This window comes from Pelecanus crispus, chromosome W (assembly GCF_030463565.1).
Source record: "Pelecanus crispus isolate bPelCri1 chromosome W, bPelCri1.pri, whole genome shotgun sequence".
In the NCBI taxonomy this organism is placed as follows: Eukaryota; Metazoa; Chordata; class Aves; order Pelecaniformes; family Pelecanidae; genus Pelecanus; species Pelecanus crispus.
The window spans coordinates 21,063,332-21,082,152 of NC_134675.1; the positions used below are offsets into that span (position 1 = coordinate 21,063,332).

The window sequence follows — 18,821 nt, forward strand, 5'->3', positions numbered from 1 at the left end:
CATAAGCCTCTCCAATTTAAGAGAAAAAAGTCCGTGGGTTCAGAACTGATGAGGCAAAGAACAGAACTGATGAGGCAAAGAACAGAACTTCTGAGCTCAGTCCGGGACTTTATCTAGACTAATTATATGCAATTGAGGAACAAATAATCCTTAAAAAAAATCATCAATGGATGCAACAAAGAAAAGAAATCTGTAAGCAGTAAAGACAGACTTTACAAAACAGTAAAGATCTAATACAGCTAAGTTTACTGTCTGATGTCCCTTTTTTTATGTTGTTATCCATTTAACCAAGTTTTCCTAACAACATTTATTAAGAAATGGAGGTCTGAAGTGCTTAATATTTTCAGCTTCCCATAAAGAGGAATAAAAAAATGAGGATCCTATAATTGCCTGCATTTGCATTGTTCTAGTTAAACAAAGGAAGCTATGCTTATTTATGCTAGTTGATCATTTGAGCCATAGCTCAAATGGTCCTGCTCCCAGTGCGAGATCCTGAAAGAATCGTGTATACCCAAAGTAGGAGTAAAGTTGAATTCAACTTGTAGCTGTAAAAGGGCTCATACAGGATTCCTCTCAGGGCCAGAGATCAGATGTAAATTACAATGAGTTTCTCCTGCAAGAAGCTGCAGTCTTGGTTTTCTCATCAGTAAAATGGGATGATGACAAGAGTGCTATTTGTTTGTGATGGATGGAAATATGAATACTGTATTTTTATTAAGATATAGATCACTTGACTAATCACATTTTTTTTCTTCTAATATACTATAAGACTGGATTTATGGGTACCTAGTGAATTAGCAACCTCTGTAACAAATATTCATGTTCCTTCCCTTTTAGCTGCAATGGTTACAATTGTGGTGTTTATATGTATAAAAACCAAACATATCTTATGCACTTGCCAGAGATATGCTTATTTCAAAATGTAAAACCAGAGTACTTCACCTAGATCAGCAGCAGGTTCTTTGGGAGTAACGAATTAAACTGCCATAGTACTTGCCTGGCCTAGTACTTGTCTGGCCAAGTACTTGCGGATGCTCCAGGAGTAAGTTAAACGTGCAGAAGCAGGGCTTCTTGCTCCCACTAAGCATTTCAAACATCTGTCCCCGGTGTTGAAAGCTCTGTGCTGTGTCATCTGTTGAATAGCAGATCATTTGCAGGGTTGTACGTCATGGATTTAGCTGATGCCAGTTTTGATAATCTCTTTATTCCCTGCATGCCTGCCATGATCTGAGTTCTGCTGATACAGGATTTCTGTCATTCATAACTTCCATCTCAAGATACAGAATGTGGCTTTAGGACTCATAGTGCTATTTACTTTCCTGTTTTGAAATTCATTCCCACCTCATGAAGTTAAACCTTGACAATTGTTTTGATATTCAAGCGCTTCATTCTGGCAAAGGTTTATTGTTATTGCTTACTCTGTGGTGAGTGGAAACAGGTTTCTGAATCTCATCATGGGACTGGGATTCAGGAATGCCTAACTTTTAATCCCAGATGCCACAAATGCTATCCTTGGCTTGGGCATGGCATGTCACATTACATAAATTCGACAGCTTCATGAGCATTTTAATGAACAGATTTGCCATTTTGAATAGAATTTGTTTGTCTATTAGGCAATAAATGTCACTTTTATGATAACATAGCTCCAGTCCTCTGAGGGAGGACTTGAGCTCCAAATTCACATGCTTGTTAAATGTTTTGATTATTCTCCTTGGATGGAGCCCTGAGATGTACAAGGTCATGTTTTTAATAAAGACTATTCATTTTACAACCCCGTTTAAAGTCTTTGTATGTTCTTAACTGGTTTTGTAACCTTTACTGCATTCTTAAGCAGCCTTTTTTTCAGGCGATGGTTAATCCTGAGCAAAAGGCTCTCATATAAACCAAAATTCTCCTAATTGTCCCCTGGACCAGTGTGCAGCCTTTTCATGTGGCTTAGCTGGGTGATTTCCATAGTCTGACCCATTTGGGGAGGGGATCTTCTGACCTAATATATACACTCTTGTCCACAGATGAGACCCTATGGTATACATTCCCAGACAACAAAAAGTGTGACTGGGAGGCTGGGGTCAGAACAAAGTTTCTTATACTCGGGTTACAGAGGCATCGATCATATTTATCCTACAGGCTGCTTCCCAAGCCAGCGTGTGGGTGACCCAAATCCATGACTGTGATTCCTAGGCACCAGAGTAAGGCAAATAATAATGGGTATTAAAATGTGGCAGAGATGTGGCTATTATCTACAGTCTGAACACTGCAAGTTCAAGAAATTCAGGCCTATTCTTTGGATGTCCTGAAGCAATGTGCTAGGGTTCTGTACTTTCTGAAAGACTGGCCCACTGCTACATGTTGAAAGACTCACTGCTGCAAAGTATTAGAAGACCTTTGCATTTGCCAGTTACCCTAAAATTGCTTTTAAAGAAAGATAAGTTAAAATAAAATAATTAATTTCTCTGACAGAATCCAAAGTGCCAAAGGTTATAGAAGCAAGTGAGCAGCAATGAAAATAAAATAAAGTCCATCTACCTACTGGATTACATCCAAAAGTCTCTTTTTCTTGATATTGTCCAGATGATAACCGGATATGATGCTTTACACCTTCGTGACTGAGTTTGTGGTTCTTTGGTGAGTCCTAATGCATCTTTTTTTCCTTTCACAGGTGTTGTGGATTTGGGAGATCATGCTTTTTTCGTAACAATTCGGATTTATTCTGTGTGCCTGTAGCAATGCCTTAGCCCTTAACCAGGGTAAAGTTTCAGACTTCCAGACTATTTTCTGCCCCTTCCAGGGAAATGTTACTGACTTTTTGCCATGGATATGTGTGGTTATCACCTGCCCAGACAGTAGAGTCAGCTAACAGTTACTCTCGTGCTGAGCTAATGGTTAACTTGTTGCAAGGCAGAAAACTTTTTTCCCAGACTGTGGCAGCATTCAAATGCCAGAATAAAGCCTTTTATATTTTTGTGGTGTGTTAACCTTGGTTGGCCACCAGGTGCCTACCAAGCTGCTCTATCACTCCTCTCCTCAGTGGGACAGGGGGAAGAAAGTAAGATGAAAAACTCGTGGGTCGAGATAAAGGCAGTTTAATAAAGAAAAGGAAAGGCCGTGTGTGCAAAAGCAAAGGAAACAAAAAGATTTATCCTCTACTTCCCATCAGCAGGTGATGTCCAGCCACTTCCTGGGAAGTAGGGCCTCAGTACATATAGCGGTTGCTTCGGAAGACAAACGCCTTAATAACAAATGCCCCCTCCTCCTTTCTCTTAGCTTTTATTGCTGAGCATGATGTCATATGGTATGGAGTATCCTTTTGGTCAGTTGGGGTCAGCTGTCCTGGCTCTGTCCCCGCCCAACCTCTTGCCCACCCCCAGCCTACTGGCCTTTGGGGGCAAGGGTGTTGGAGAGACAGCCTTGATGCTGTGCCAGCACTGCTCAGCAGTAGCCAAAACATTGGTGTGTTATCAACACCTTTCTAGCTACAACTACAAAGCACAGCACTATGAGGGCTGCTATGGGGAGAGTTAACTCCATCCCAGCCAGGCCCAATACAGTATCAGTGGTACCTATAATACTGCCATGCAGATTATCTCCCATACTGGCACAGTGACGTTTTAGGGGATCACTGCGATAGGGCTCCATCCACCTGATTTTTACACTGGCCCTAAGCTCTTGAATAGGGTCACAGATCACATGCTCCTGAAATCTGCATAATGTCAAACCACAATGTTTTTGAGTACTTCTAATTTAATTTCTGGTTTGAAAACAGTGAGAAGGAGAGACAATGCAGGGTTCTTTCTGGAGCTCAATAAGAAATGTCCAACAACAACTGGCTTAATAAAATAGTTGTTTTAATAAGACAGAATAAAAAGAGGAATATAGGTAGCGAATATATCTTACATCCCTTCAGATGCTGGGAATCCTGTGTTCATGCTGCATCAGACAGAAACCGGATGAATTTTCCCACAGCATGTTGCGCAGATTCTGTTCATGGAGAGGTTTCCCCTTTTTGGTCCTTCGAGCTATTATAGAGTTTTCTTACAAGAAAATCAACTGTATTCATCATTTATACTGTCAAACAGGAAGGATGTTCCCATGAGAACTTGTTGCTGCACTTTTAGATAAAGGCGAGGCCACACAGGTGGTGCGATTGCCCGTACCAAGTGGGAGCTGCCCGCAGGCTCCTCTGTTAAAATGAGCTGGCTGAGTTTATCCTGTGGCAAAGGGATATGCGCAGCACAACACAGGCCTGAAGTCCACGCTGTACTTGCACCACAGTGCAGCACAGCACAGCACAGGCCTGGGCCTTCTCAGATTAACTGTACTGCGGATCACGAACTTCTCAATGTACAATGGTCTTCCCATCAGGATCACTACACAAGGTTGTATCCAAGGAAAGAAAGAGAACACCTCATCTCTCAGAGAGAAAAGAGATTATGAAGTGACATTTATATAACAGACTCTCTGTGCTCTCTTGCAGAACCACAGTTGGGTCACATTTGGCAGCAAAGACATGGTTGTATTATATTCCAGATGTGGGGTGCTGATCACCACTTTTTTGACAGGATTTTTTTCTTACTGTTTCTGGCAACCTATAGTTCACAAATAGCTAATATTTACACATGGCATAACAATTATAATTTAACAGTTTAGTCCGTGTCCTCACTAAATTGGGTTTGGGTGGCTATCACCAATGCCGTGCAGTCTAAATTGACTGAAAGAACAACCATTACGCATTAACTGTTGCTGTTTCTTATTAAGCTTATTTTGTAGTTATGGTTAGAGCATCATTACACACATAGAATCATAGAATGGATTGGGTTGGAAGGGACCTTAAAGATCATCTAGTCCAACCCCCCTGCCCTGGGCAGGGACATCTTTTACTAGACCAGGTTGCTCAAAGCCCCATCCAACATGACCTTGAACACTTCCAGTGATGGGGCATCCACAGCTTCTCTGGGCAACCTGTTCCAGTGCCTCACCACCCTCATCGTTAAGAATTTCTTCCTTATGTCCAATCTAAACTTACCCTCTTTCAGTTCAAAACCGTTGCCCCTTGTCCTGTCACTACAGGCTCTGGTAAAAAGTCCCTCCATCTTTCTTATAAGCTCTCTTTAAGTATTGAAAAGCAGCAATAAGGTCTCCCCAGAGCCTTCTCTTCTCCAGGCTGAACAACCCCAACTCTCTCAGCCTTTCTTCATAGGAGAGGTGTTCCAGCCCTCTGATCATTTTTGTGGCCCTCCTCTGGACCTGTTCTAACAGTTCCATGTCTTTCTGGTGCTGAGGGCTGCAGAGCTGGATGCAATACTCCAGGTGGGGTCTCCTGAGAGCAGAGTAGAGGGGAAGAATCACCTCCCTCGGCCTGCTGGCCATGCTTTTTTTTTATGCAGCCCAGGATTCATACTGTGGTGCAAGAGGCCTGTAATTGTTTATGTATTGATAAATTCTGGGATCTTGATTAGCTAATCTGCTGACGACACAAAACTGGGAGTGGCTGATACGCCAGAGGGTCGTGCTGCCATGCAGAAGGACCTTGACAGACTGGAGAAATGAGCTGGTAGACAGCAGGTTGAACATGAGCCAGCAGTGTGCCCTTGCAGCAAAGGCGGCTAATAGTATCCAGGGCTGCATTAGGAGGAGTGTTGCCAGGGAGGTGATCCTTCCCCTCTACTCAGCACTGGTGAGGCCACACCTGGAGTCCTGTGTCCAGTTCTGGGCTCCCCAGTACAAGAGAGACATGGACATACTGGAGGGAATCCAGTGCAGGGCCGCAAAGATGATGAAGGGACTGGAGCATCTCTCATATGAGGAAAGGCTGAGAGAGCTGGGACTTTTTAGCCTGGAGAAAAGAAGGCTCGGCAGGGGGCAGGAATCTCATCAATGTATATAAATACCTGAAGGGAAGGTACAAAGAAGATGGAGCCAGGCTCTTGTCAGCGGTGCCCAGTGACGGGACCAGAGGCAACTGGCACAAATTGAAACACAGGAGGTTCTTGTCTGCTCATAAGGAAAGACTTTTTTACTGTGAGGGTGACTGAGCACTGGGACAGGTTGCCCAGGGAGGTTGTGGAGTCTCCCTCCTTGGAGATGTTCAAAAGCCATCTGGACATGGTCCTGGGCAACTGGCTCTAGGTGGCCCTGCTGGAGCAGGGGTGTTGGACCAGATGACCTCCAGAGGTCCCTTCCAACCTCAACCAGTCTGTTACTCTGTGATAACTTCATCCCAGCCAGACCCAGTACAATTCTTATTAAAGACTAATCTTTCATTAATGGTTGGAAGTTCATATAAGCCTCTCATGTATGGCAGCACTGCACAATTGAATGAATAAACTATTAGCGTATAATGCTAAGCAAGAGGGAAATATCTCTTCTGAAACATCAGTGATACAAAATTGTGAGGGCCTTGAGTGCCAGGGGGAAGTTGTTCTATAATGACAATAGCAAATGCGTTTATTTATCCATGTTGTCATTTGTTGCACTCACCCAGCAGTAACTGTGTTGAAAGATGAAATGGGAACAATAGTTTAATGCTTGGTAGGTATGACAAAAGTTGCTGGGAGCTTAAAGATTAAAAATAGATTATGTTGAAAATCTGATCAATCACATTGCATTGCATTTGCCAAACTACTGAGCAAAGGTGTAGCAAAATTGTGGCTTCAATCAGATACTTCTAGGTATTTGTAATATAAAAAGTACTATTTCACTAAAACCCTTTTATTGATAAAGTGTCTAGCACTTCTTGTTAGCCTTCAGGCAGCGGTAGCAAATCTACATTAGGAAGAAAGAGACACAAAACTGAACTTGGTGGGCATTATAATACTAATTTTCATTTTCAGTCAAATGCTTTATATGTTATAAGTGATTGTTTCAAATACATTTCATAAACATTTTTGAACTCACTTGTTTTGTTTCTAGGACAGGATTCCCTGGCTTTGTGCATTGCATGATATATTGAAGATGTAAGAGAACATCTATCTTTAATGAGTTCTGGCTAAAGACAAAAAAAGTTAAGTATTTTCACCATTGCATTCCAAATCAGAAATGTATGTAGTAGTATAATATTCTGCAGCTAGCAGAGCCATTATGTTTTCACTAATCTAAGGTATCATAATAACTGCTAAGGGTAAGCTAACCCCTGAATAATAGTGTAGGGAAAAGTGCTGCAAATGATAGTTCTTTTTCTACTGTCTGTATAAAGATTATTTCAAGGATCCAGTTCAGTAATAAACCTAACATTAGCTACTTCCAGATAGCATAACCACAGAATATACTGATAATGACTACAATATAATATTTTCTAATTAGTTTCTGTAAGGTACAGTCCAAAATGATTAGGCTTTTGGTAATCATGATTGAATCTCTTTAGAAATGTTGATTTTTTAAAAAAATTTAAATCAGCTGATCAACTCATCATTCAACCTTGAATTTATTACATATTTCCTAAGTTCAGATAGTCCTACTTCAACTGTTCAGACACAAGCAAAGATAATTCAAAGGAAGTTTTTTGAAACTTGAAAGTAATAGCAAAATATGTAGCTATAAACTCAAATATTTTATTTTTCACTCTAATTTAGTATGTTATAGTAAACACCTAACAAGCCTTCTCTGTAAAGAGGAATCAGAAGCAAGTTCCAAAGAGCTCTAGCATGCTCAAAATGCTGAATTTGTGTTATCCATCCTTGGCCACATCTTTTTAGATTATCTCCAATATTAGCTTTCCTCTTGATGTTTCAGTAGGGCGAGAGACAGAAGAATAGATTTTGTGAGTTTCATGTGACAGGAATATGCTGAACTGCTGGGACTCAGCCCTTGGGGGAATTTGATTCCTATTCAGAAGTGTCTAGGATTTGAAAGACAGATAGAAAAGGGGGAAGACTGACTGACAATATACCTACTGAAAGCCATGGAAATTGGCACTTGACACAGCTAGCTAGAGCTATGACTCATCCATGATGTTTCTCTGGTCACAATTACATTTCTGTAATGCTTCATTTCACCTGTTTGTACCTTTACTGCAAATAGAAAGAGGAGTATTACAGCCAGACACTGCCTTTTCCTTTGAGCCTGCTATAAGTGTGCTGTGTTACTTCTTGGATCCTGGGATCCATTTTTGGGGGGTAGATGGAAGGGGAAGCAAACCACCTATCCTACATACCATCAGCCACTTATCTCCCATAGTGTATGGGGCTACCCTGCTTACATAAATAATCTTAAAATTCTACCAAAACTTCATGTCTGGCCACCAGGTGCCCACCAAGCCACTTTATCACTCCCACTCCTCAACAGGACAGGAGGAGAAAATAACATGAAAAAAAAGCTCATGGCTCAAGATAAAGACAGGGAGATCACTCACCAATTGCTGTCAGGATCAAAACAGACTTGACTTAGGGAAAATTAATTCAAATTATTGCCAATTAAAAATAGAGCAGGACAGCGAGAAACAAAAACAAAATTGAAACCATCTTCCCCCCACCCCCCTTCTTCCCAGTTCATCTCTGCTGCTCCTTTCTCACATTTTTTTCTCCTGCTCCAGTATGAGGTTGCTCCCACGGGAGACAGACCTCTACAAATTGCTCCAATGTGGGTCCTTCCTACGGGCTGCAGTTCTTCACGAACTGCTCCAGCATGGGTCTTTTCCACAGGGTGCAGTCCTTCAGGAACAGACTGCTCCAGTGTGGATCCCCCATGCCATCGCAGTACCTGATAGAAAAACCTGCTCCAGCATGGGCTCTCCATGGGGTCACAGCTTCCTTCAGGGCATATCCACCTGCTCTGGCACAGGTTATCCACAGGCTGCAGTGTGGATATCTGCTCCAACATGGTCCTCCGTGGGCTGCACGGGGAGAACCTGCTTCACCACTGGTTGCAGGGGAATCTCTGCTCTGGCACCTGGAGCACCTCCTCCCCCTCCTTCTTCTCTGACCTTGGTGTCTGCAGGGTGGTTTCTCTCACATTTTTTTCTCATTCCTCCCCCTCACAGCTGCTGCACAGCTTTTTTTTTTTTTTTTTAAAACCCTTTCTTAAACATTATCACACTGGCACCACCAACTTCACTGATGGGCTCAGCTTTGGCCAGCAGCAGGTCCATCCTGGAGTCAGCTGAAACTGGCTCTGTCCAACATGTTCTCTTCTCACCGAAGCCATCCCTTCAGCTACTACCAAAACCTTGCCCTGTGTCCTGCTGAACAGCAGCAACTGAATATCTTTAGAAACTGATCCATCATCTATAAAATTATATTGATCTGTCTAGAAAATGTCTGCTGAACAGTAGAGTTCTGTTATTAAAGGTATACATTTGACACCTGTTTTCAGAGTTAGTTCAAGGTTTCAGCTAAACCACAACACTCTGTAAACCCAATAGACCCAGCTTTCTCCGCGTCCCTTGCTCCCAACAAAGCTCTCCTTAGTCTGGCTTCACACCATGGCTGTTGCATGTGCACATCAGGTGATCATACCTTGGTGGAGTGTGGGTTAATTTACTGAGAAATTTAGATTGTTATGTTGGAACATGATCCATTGCTTCTTGTAAGATGCCTGCCCATGGACACTGCCCAGCTCCAGAAACTTTGCAAAAATCAAGTATACATTAACAGTGCCTAATTACAAGGTTTAATTATTAGCACTGATAAGTAGCTGAGGTTGGCATTGTCTCGCCTAGATGATAACACTAATTATGACAAGTTCTCATTTCCTTGTGAACCAAAATGTGAGAAATATGTCATGATTTTTGACTAGGTTTATACCTAATTTTAATTTGACTACAGACATTTCAGTCACTGATTTATGATGACAACTAATTTCAGATTTGCTTTTTAGTATAACACACACATCCACAGTTTAATGCTTTTATTTCTATATTTTAGGAAACCTTGCCAGTAAAAAAAAAATGCACAGGCCATTAGTTTAACTACATCCAATCCCTTGCATAACTCATGAAGTGAGCACATGTGCAGTACTGCCACTGCAGCAGGGTTACAGCAGACATAACAAACATGACATTTAACATTACAGTTAACTCTGAAAACAGGTGTCAAATGTATACCTTTAATAACAGAACTCTACTGTTTAGCAGACATTTTCTAGACAGATCAATATAATAATTTTTATAGATGATGGATCAGTTTCTAAAGATATTCAGTTGCTGCTGTTCTCAGGAATTAAGGAAGTGCTCATGGCACTTCCTTATGCTATATTAGAATTTAATTGGAGTGAAAGAATGGTGGCTAATATAGAAACTCTCTAAGATAGAGATTTTAGCAGGAGATGGGCTAGTTTGACTTCACTTTCAAATCACATCCTTACCTGCATTATAAATTTTATTTCAAAAGTCTGTCAAAAAAAAAGATAACTTTTTTATTTTCTTAAGTTAATCAAAACAATTTATTTTTCCACAATATTTAAATGGATTACAATATTAAGAGCTGGTTTATTACTCTTAATATTTCTATCATGACTGTAAAGGACACATAAGATGAAATTTTCAAAAACTATCACCATTGTTTAAACACTTCTCCCTATGAGGTTAAAATTGCCATTAGTGTGGGTCAAAGGGAAGCTATCCGAGCCCAGCCTGCTTTTGAAAATTCCATCAGGGGTCACACAGGAATTGAAATTCTTAGTTTTAATTTTCATTCTGTCAAACACGGATTGGGGCACAGTGATGAAATATTTTACAGCTTTGTAAAAAGCAGTGTATTTCTTTTTCTACAAGTATAAAAGGCAGGAACTTGAATGATGAAGTTCTGTTCCTGACACTGCTGGCTCACTGACAGATTTTGAACAAGTTGTAGCTTCTGTATTTGCGTCCTTGCCAACCTCACCAGGGTGCTAAGACTTCATGAACTTTTGTTATATGCACTGAACACCAAGTTGGAAAAAGGGGGGGAACAAGTGGTGGTGGGGAGACAATATACAACTCTCTGGAAAGCTTGGAGATAAAGCGTAAGGGGCATCACATTGGCTTTGAATTAGCATCTTTCACCTGTAAAGCATACCCATCGATGAAATGCAGTGGACAACAAATCAGCCAGTACAAGACTAATGGATATTTCCTTCTTTAAAACAAACAAACAAAAATACACAAAACCCCCCCACAACACAAAACAAACTCATTCTCATTCTTTTCAGAGCTGGACCTTCTCCTTTACTTCCCTTTTCTGGCTTGCTTTATTCTTCCACCTCAGCCTATACCCAGTCCAATATACGTTTATCGATAGGTTTTCATACAGGTGCTTTAAGACCTAAGATCAAACAACTTCAAATACATATTTCAACTTTTTTGTGATCAGAAAATTCTGAATATAGTCAGTTACATAACTCACAGAATTTAAGGTTAAAATCCTCTTTTCAATTGCCAAAATATTTTGGGTTTTTTGGGTTTTTTTTTAGTCTTTGTTACACAAGAGATGCCTCTTTAGCTTAACTACACAAAAACTCTACAGATAGTTTCTGTAAGATTCTACAAGTCAGACCTGAATAGAATCATCCCCATATACAGTTGCACATGGATTATTATTTTTAACATTGCCATGCAAATTTAGTCACTAAGAAAATTAAAGAAATGGCACCCTCTTGTGGTACCTTTGCTTTTAATGAAGTCTTCATATTTTCCCAGTATACCATTTTACAAGTAAAGAGCCTTTCTAACATACCCACTATTAAATGCAGATTTATACTTACTTTTTTCAGACACAATAAAACTAAGTAATTCAGGAAACTACACAGTGATAGGAAAGCAGCTGCATGACATAATACCAAGCAGTAATATTAAATTTCAAACCCTTATAACCAAAAAAAAAAATGGACATTTTCAAAAGTGAGTGTCTAAAAGGCTAGAGAGACAGTGGCGAAAGAGAGAGTGTGCAAACAGATTCTATTATGCCATTAAACCAAACAAGTGTGATGTATCTTTTATTATTAAAGACAATAAATTTTTACCCCTACTACAAACTTTGTTCCACCTACTGCCACTTTTAACAATTAAGGTCTTCTCCAACAAACCCAAAATTTCTCCTACACTAAAGATGTCTCTGTTTTAATGCTACTCAGTTACTAATTGTTATTACTAGTTGACAACAGTGACATAGTTAAATTAACTATTAATTGTACCTCAAGTAGTAAACTTAGCTCAACAATTCATTGTACAGTTTAGGTTAAATTCTACTTTTTCTTAAATTCTAATAGAATTTGACTTCAAATATCACATCTTCATTTTACTTACATAGGTGAACTGGATCTTGTCTCAAAAGAATGTTCATGGAGGTCAGATTCAGTGCTTTAGTATCTTAGTAAAGCTTGGCAAAAATCACTCCCTTCCCTACTTCAGCTTTCCATTTGACAGTGGCTTTTCTGCAAGTTATGGATTGTATTCTTAGAAGGATATACCTTCGGAAAGACTGGAGATCTCACTTTTTTTAAAGCAAAGTTCCTATAAGGCATACTATAAGGTCAAATCAAATTAGTTACTTTGAAGATCCTAAGAGTAATTGCGAAAGTAACTGTGAAAAAGTAGTGATTATTCTACAGAAACTACTTGCTATGACTTCCCTATCACAGCCTCATACTCAGTGTAGTGAAAGCTACCTACCCAAACAGAAGGCACTATGAAGGTCTAGTCCCTTGCAGGTTTACTATCATTGGCTAAGAAACAAAAGCAATAATAATTTCCTACCCATACTTTCAGTATTTTAAAAGGCTTTGATCATATAAAACTCAAATCACCAGGAGGTTCTATTTTAATTGTTTTGTTTGTTTAATACTCTATGTTGCTGTATCTATGAGACTTTGATCCAGAGGCAGAGGCCTGCCAACCAAGAGATTTTCTTGAACTTTACCCAGTACTGTGCATCAGCAGTATTTGATCTATTTACTTACTGCTGAAGTAAGAGACAAGATTGATTACTGGACAGTAAAAACTTCTGAGAGAAGAATACAACACAGTTACTCCCTGTAAAATCTGCATGCTTGGCTTTGCCAAGAGTTTTATTAATTTCATTGTATGTAAAAGAAAGTGTGCTCAACATCCTCCTTTATATCCCATTATAAATTTGTTTCATTTAACTTATTAACAATTTTGAGTCAAGGCTGGTAAGTTTAAACCATTTGCAAGCACTGGTTTTTAGAGCAAACTGGCTTTATATTTGTACCAAAAGAAAAGATTGTTCAGATGAAGCGTTTAATGAAATACAGGAATTAAATCAGAATGAATGTTCACAATTACACTGACACCAAAGACCAATAAAAAGCAAATGCTATTCAGTAACACAGCAGAATTCTTTATTTCACTACTTTTACTTTATCTAAATAGTCTTCAGCATCACATGACCCTTCCTCTCTGTCCTCCACTTTATACTCCAAGTATTGTTTGCTAATCTTAGCCCAAAGTCTGTAAATAGTCCCAGAGCTAACACTGAAAGGTCAGTCATCTTGAATGCTGGATAATCACCAATTGCAAACACACTGAAACAAGATGCTTAAATACTTTTTAATTCATTTATAACCTGTGCACAAGAGGTAACTACCAATAAAAACTCAAGAGATATACAGTATTTTTTTACATGGTGGTTAAAAGTAATTAGAATATCACATGACAACGGCTGAAAGTAATGTTTCCAATTACAAATCATAATGCATGTTAGAATCTCAATGGAACAAGCCAAAATGCCTTAGAAACAGTTTCAGAGCACAAGGCAGTGCTCCTTTAATTTGCACAAAGGTAATTTACAGTTAATCTGTAACAATGTTGCAATGAGACAATGTTACAGTGCTAATTTCTTTATGGCTAGATGTGAAGATATAACTAGAACAGCAATTCTAGTATATTTTAAATGAACTTGCCTAAGCATTTTTTCTGAGATGTTTACCAAAGATGCTGGAAGATTCTACACTAAAAACCATGTCTTACTACTTTTTTTTTTTTTCCCGGCCTTTTTTGTTTACTTATAATTTCATTCTATTGCAATGTGTAAGTTTCTAGAAATAAGCTGTCTCTATTGTATATGTTGTGTTCATACTTCATACAAATAAAAGCAAAAATGGTAGATTATTCAAGTGGTATAAATCTTACAGCATTTTGCTAGCAAAAAAAATACATACCAAAATCACCGTAAGCAGCACTGGTACCCACAAATTATAGCCTTCAATTTTTTCCTTTTTAATTTGTATCCTACATAAATTATTACTGAAGGCTAACGGTTTAGTAGTAAATAAATTGAACAGCTGTAAGTTAGGCAAAGCCTGCTCAATCAACTGTGAAAGCTGATACTGTTTCAAAAAAATTAAGAAATAATGAAGTGCTGCATGCAACAACTGAGTGAAAATGCATCAATTCTCTGTTTGAAGAAAACTACTGCGCTTGACCTTAAAATGCATGACTGATTTTAGTTATAACAAGACAATCCCAAGAGTCAGAATGAAATAAAGCAACTATTTTAAAGATTTAAGAGCTATTATAAAAAATAAATTACATTTTTTTGAGTTAAAGAAACACTGCTATGAAGGCTGAGAGGCAAGCAACCTTTCAATAGCTGCACTGATATCTCCTCCTGTTGCTATTAGAGCTTGTAAGTTTGCTTCATGATTCAAAAAGCCCATTGCACTCAGCTGCTCCAGTTGTTGCTGAAATCTAACTTCTGGATTTTGTAACTGCTAAGAAGAAAAATCTCAAGCTATAAAAGCATAATACACATTTGGCAAAGTACAGGATTTAAACATAGTTGGTTCTGAACCACTTCTTGTCTTTACTAATTTCTGAATGCCTCTTTTTCAAGTTCCCCAAACTAGACTATGACAAATTTCATTCACAACTGAATTATTGACCAAACAAGTCAGATTAGCCCCAAATTTTAAGAATATCTTCACTTATGTGACATTTTTGAACTACAAGAAGAGCTGCTTGTTTGATAAAAAAGGAAGTTAAATCCGATAAATGTGTCCCAAGAACATTTTCTTAAAGAGGTGCATGCAGACTTTTTTTTTTTTTTTTTTTTTAAATGAAATAATCTAATCTAGTAATGTGGGACAGCAGGATTTTGAGAATTTCACTGTTGGTAACAGTGAATGTGGTAGGCTTTTTTTTCCTTGACATAAAAGTTACCTGTTTAATGCTCCAAGTATTTGTTGACTAAATTTACCAAAATTCTAGTTAGAAAAACTTCAGCCTAAGGCAAAGTGACAGCTGTGCTTTATGAGTTGATCTTGCTCAAATAAACTGCTCATAAACTAATGGCAAAATTCTCAGTAGTTTCAGTTGTATGATCTTCAACTCAGGCATTTTTGAAACAGAACAATTATATGAAAATAATATGCTTTAGGTATATAGGGTCAGAGTAATACTGAAAAGCCACTTTTCAAAATGAGTGAGACAGTTTACATATCAACACAAGATTTTTGCAGCTACTACTTATTTTCCTTTTGTTCTACTTAAAGTTTCATCCATTGAAAAATTCCTACCAGTATTTAAAAACTGCATATACTTCCAAACCAATAAAATGCAAATATACTGGCTGAAATTTAAACATTCCCCCACACACACACCTGCTTCCCCCAAGCAAAACCAAACAGAATACTGAATTGGTAGTGTAAGATCTAGCAGGATAAAAATATCTACGGGAACATGGTTTCCTACAGCTATGCCTACCACCACTTTCTCATGGTTACATAAAATAACATTTTTCTGTCAGATCAGCAAGCTGAACTGCCTTATTCTGTGGCAACAGAGGAGGTAAGAGCAGGACTGTGCCTTTTACCAGCAGTCTGCCATTACACTGGATATGTACCACAGTGTAATGGTGCTGTTTCACACAGCACTCTTGAGATACCTCTCCACTGTTATGGGTGTGCCCCCTTTAAAGCCAGTCTTGCTCACCACCCTACATTTACCTGCAAAGCTGCCACCTTTGCTTGACTTCTGGAGCTCTCCAGAAAGCCTGAATCCCACTTGGTATGCTAACACAATGTACACTGTGCAGTCTGGACCTGCAGGATGTCAGGGAAGCATGCTACAAATTCAGGCCCCAAATAGCCTGAGTGTGGCTACTGTGAAGCGTGGAACAGAGGCTGTCACAGCTACAGAGTAACAACTAGCAAGACAGATACAAAGTAGAGATAACGACATTCAGTACGCTTAAGTTCTTTTCTTGTCTGAGCCCACATTTCCTTTGCCAGGGAACCAGTCTTCCCTTTAATACCTTAATCTGCTTCTTTCCAGGTATTTCAGAAACTCAATGGTATGAAGATAGGTGTACAACAATCAACCATTCAGAGGACATTTTTACTCAAATGTGATGTTTTTCCAGCATTTATTTGCACAGCTAGAACATCACTTCTAAGCTTCCTCTGCTCTCCTTTGACCAGAAGCATTCTGTTGGTTTATGCTGAGGGAGGGGGTTGGATATTTAAAAAAACAAACAAGCAAAAAAAACCCCCAACAACCCCCCCCCCAAAAACCCACCAATCACCCCAAAACAACAACCACCCCCACCCCCCCCACACACACTAGAATACAGTGATCTACTTTACCTGAGCATTTGCACCAGCAAGTGCCTGCAACATTTGCTGGACAAACTGCTGGTGACCAGATTCAGCAGCCCCTGATGTTGGACTTGTATTTTCACCGGGAACAGAACTAGTTACAGTGGGCCCTGTAGGAGCTCCAGTGCTTCCCAATACACCTAAACCAGGACTGAATCTGCACAAATGACAAAGAGAAATACATCACTAACATAGAAAATGGCTTAGTTGTAATGCCTCTTCCCATTATATGTAATTACTAAGTAAAAATTCTGTCAAATAAAAAACAGATGACAACTTAAGTAAAGCACCAAAACAAAAACCATAGCCATCATTGCTTAAAAGTCCATTGCAGACAAAAGTGTGACAGATTCTAAAACAAGTTTAGGTAAACTAAAAAATGCAAGAGGAACAGTCTGTAAAAACTGGATAAACCTCTACATGTTAAAAAGACAGACAAAAAGCTGAAAAAACCCCATACACAAGAGAAAAGTTCTTGTATAAATTTGTATGACCAATTCTTACCCTGGTATAAGTCCCGGTGCTTCCGTTGCTAGTGTCTGCAAGCCCTGCTGAATCTGTAGCAAAGCCTGCATTGCTCTAGGGTTTGACATAGCTGATAACGTGTCAGGATTCTGCATCTAAAAACAGGAAAGAAACTCATAATTGAATAATATACAGACATTTAAAGTTGATCTCTATCACTAGATGTTTTATAGAATCTGATATCCTTTCAGAACTTGCTGTTTCTCAACTTTGTATTTGAATGTTTACATTAAATCCTTCAGATTTTTTTTCTCCAGAAAACTTTCACAGGAGATGGATCAATGAGCTCTCTAGACTCCTTTTAAATAAGGAGAGCATAAGGAAAAGTATTTCTCATTACTTCTTCTAGTAGACTTTATCATCTTCCAAAGCCATAGGAGTGTATTAGTTCAACATAATTCTAAATTAGTCTCCTATATCATACTACTGGTAAGCAACAGGGCTGAACACAGTGAAACCTGACTTGTAGGTATCTAATACAGAAAGTTATAAAACATCTTTTTATAGCTAAATTCAGACCACAGCTATTTGATCATAATAATTTGTGCATGTGTTCATATCTGTAGTGCCATCAACACCTACAGACGTACAAATACTCTGCAAAACATACTAACAAACACATAATATTCAAGGACCCTCACTCTACTGCAAATTCAACGAAAAACCGGCTTTTGCATCCACAGATAAAAGACATACTTTTGATTTCTGAAATTAAACGTCTAAAAACTGGACTATTTTAGATACAAAACCAAAACTAATGGCTTATGCTCACCTCTGCTTATAGATGCCACATGTAAGTGACAAGTTATTTGTTTCAGTTAGAAGTCTTGGTAGCCAGACCTGCTTCAAATAGCAGACAGGCTGATTAATCTCAGCAGCCTTCACTTGGTAACTGGACCAAATTCCTTCTGCTGCAAAAACATTTTTGATTCAAAGAACTGCACAAATTAAGGTTAAGCTTCCTCCGGTGCAAAACAGAAGAGCAGAATAGGGCACAAAGATCAAATGTTGATTCTGTCCTGAAATATGGGTGTGTAATGAGACTTGAGCACAGCAAGTTTTTAAACACTCTCCATTTGTCTCTTGGATTTGTATCTGGTGAAGTTAATCCAAATCTAGAGGAGGAAAGCATTTTAGATTCACTGAAGTAAGGTGCTGTGATTACTTTGTTTAAGAAAATAACCTTTAAGCCATGACTTGCTGTCTGATACTTAGAGTTGTTTTTACAGAAAACTGACCCAACGATCCTCTGAGTGCTTAGATGACTTGGATCTCTATTAATGTTTTTAATTCCAGCTGTAGAGTAGCAGCAATTCTGGGTAAAACTTATGTAAAAGGAGTAGAAAGAGTAGCTCACAGATGTGTTTTCCTAGTTGTGCTCAGCAACTGGCCATTTATTGCAAGCGCTTTCCATTATACAGAGGAACATTTCATAGTTTCCATCACCCAATCCCATAATATAATGACAACAGATGAGTGAGGAAGCATGGGCTGTGATACTGTCAACACTCTGAGAACACCCAGGTATTTCTCCAGTTTACTTCATCTGTTAATGTTGTTGATCACCTGACCTAACATGGAGAAGACAGCAGAGAACTAGCTGTGCAGGTAAACCCCAAGGTGATACTGATGGAAAAAGATACAAAAGCATTAAGAGTGTCTGGGTGAGGATTAGGGGGATGTAAAACAAAGGAGATGTTATTGTGGGTGTCTACTATCAATCGCCCAGCCAGGATGATAGCACTGATGAGTTATTCTACAGGCAATTAGGA

At 39.0% G+C, this 18,821-nt stretch overlaps 1 protein-coding gene across 1 annotated transcript in view; it reads right to left on the reverse strand.

Annotated features, from left to right (window-relative positions):
* Positions 1-14,484: 14,484 nt before the first annotated feature.
* The window catches only part of LOC104032568 (ubiquilin-1), a 43,113-nt gene continuing 38,776 nt past the window's right edge, over positions 14,485-18,821 (reverse strand). Inside the window, exons 9-11 of the mRNA XM_075725585.1 lie at positions 17,029-17,144; positions 16,513-16,681; positions 14,485-14,637 (exon numbers count right to left, since the gene is read on the reverse strand). Of these exons, the coding sequence (XP_075581700.1) occupies positions 14,485-14,637; positions 16,513-16,681; positions 17,029-17,144 (438 nt within the window). The remainder of the gene's footprint in view (positions 14,638-16,512; positions 16,682-17,028; positions 17,145-18,821) is intronic.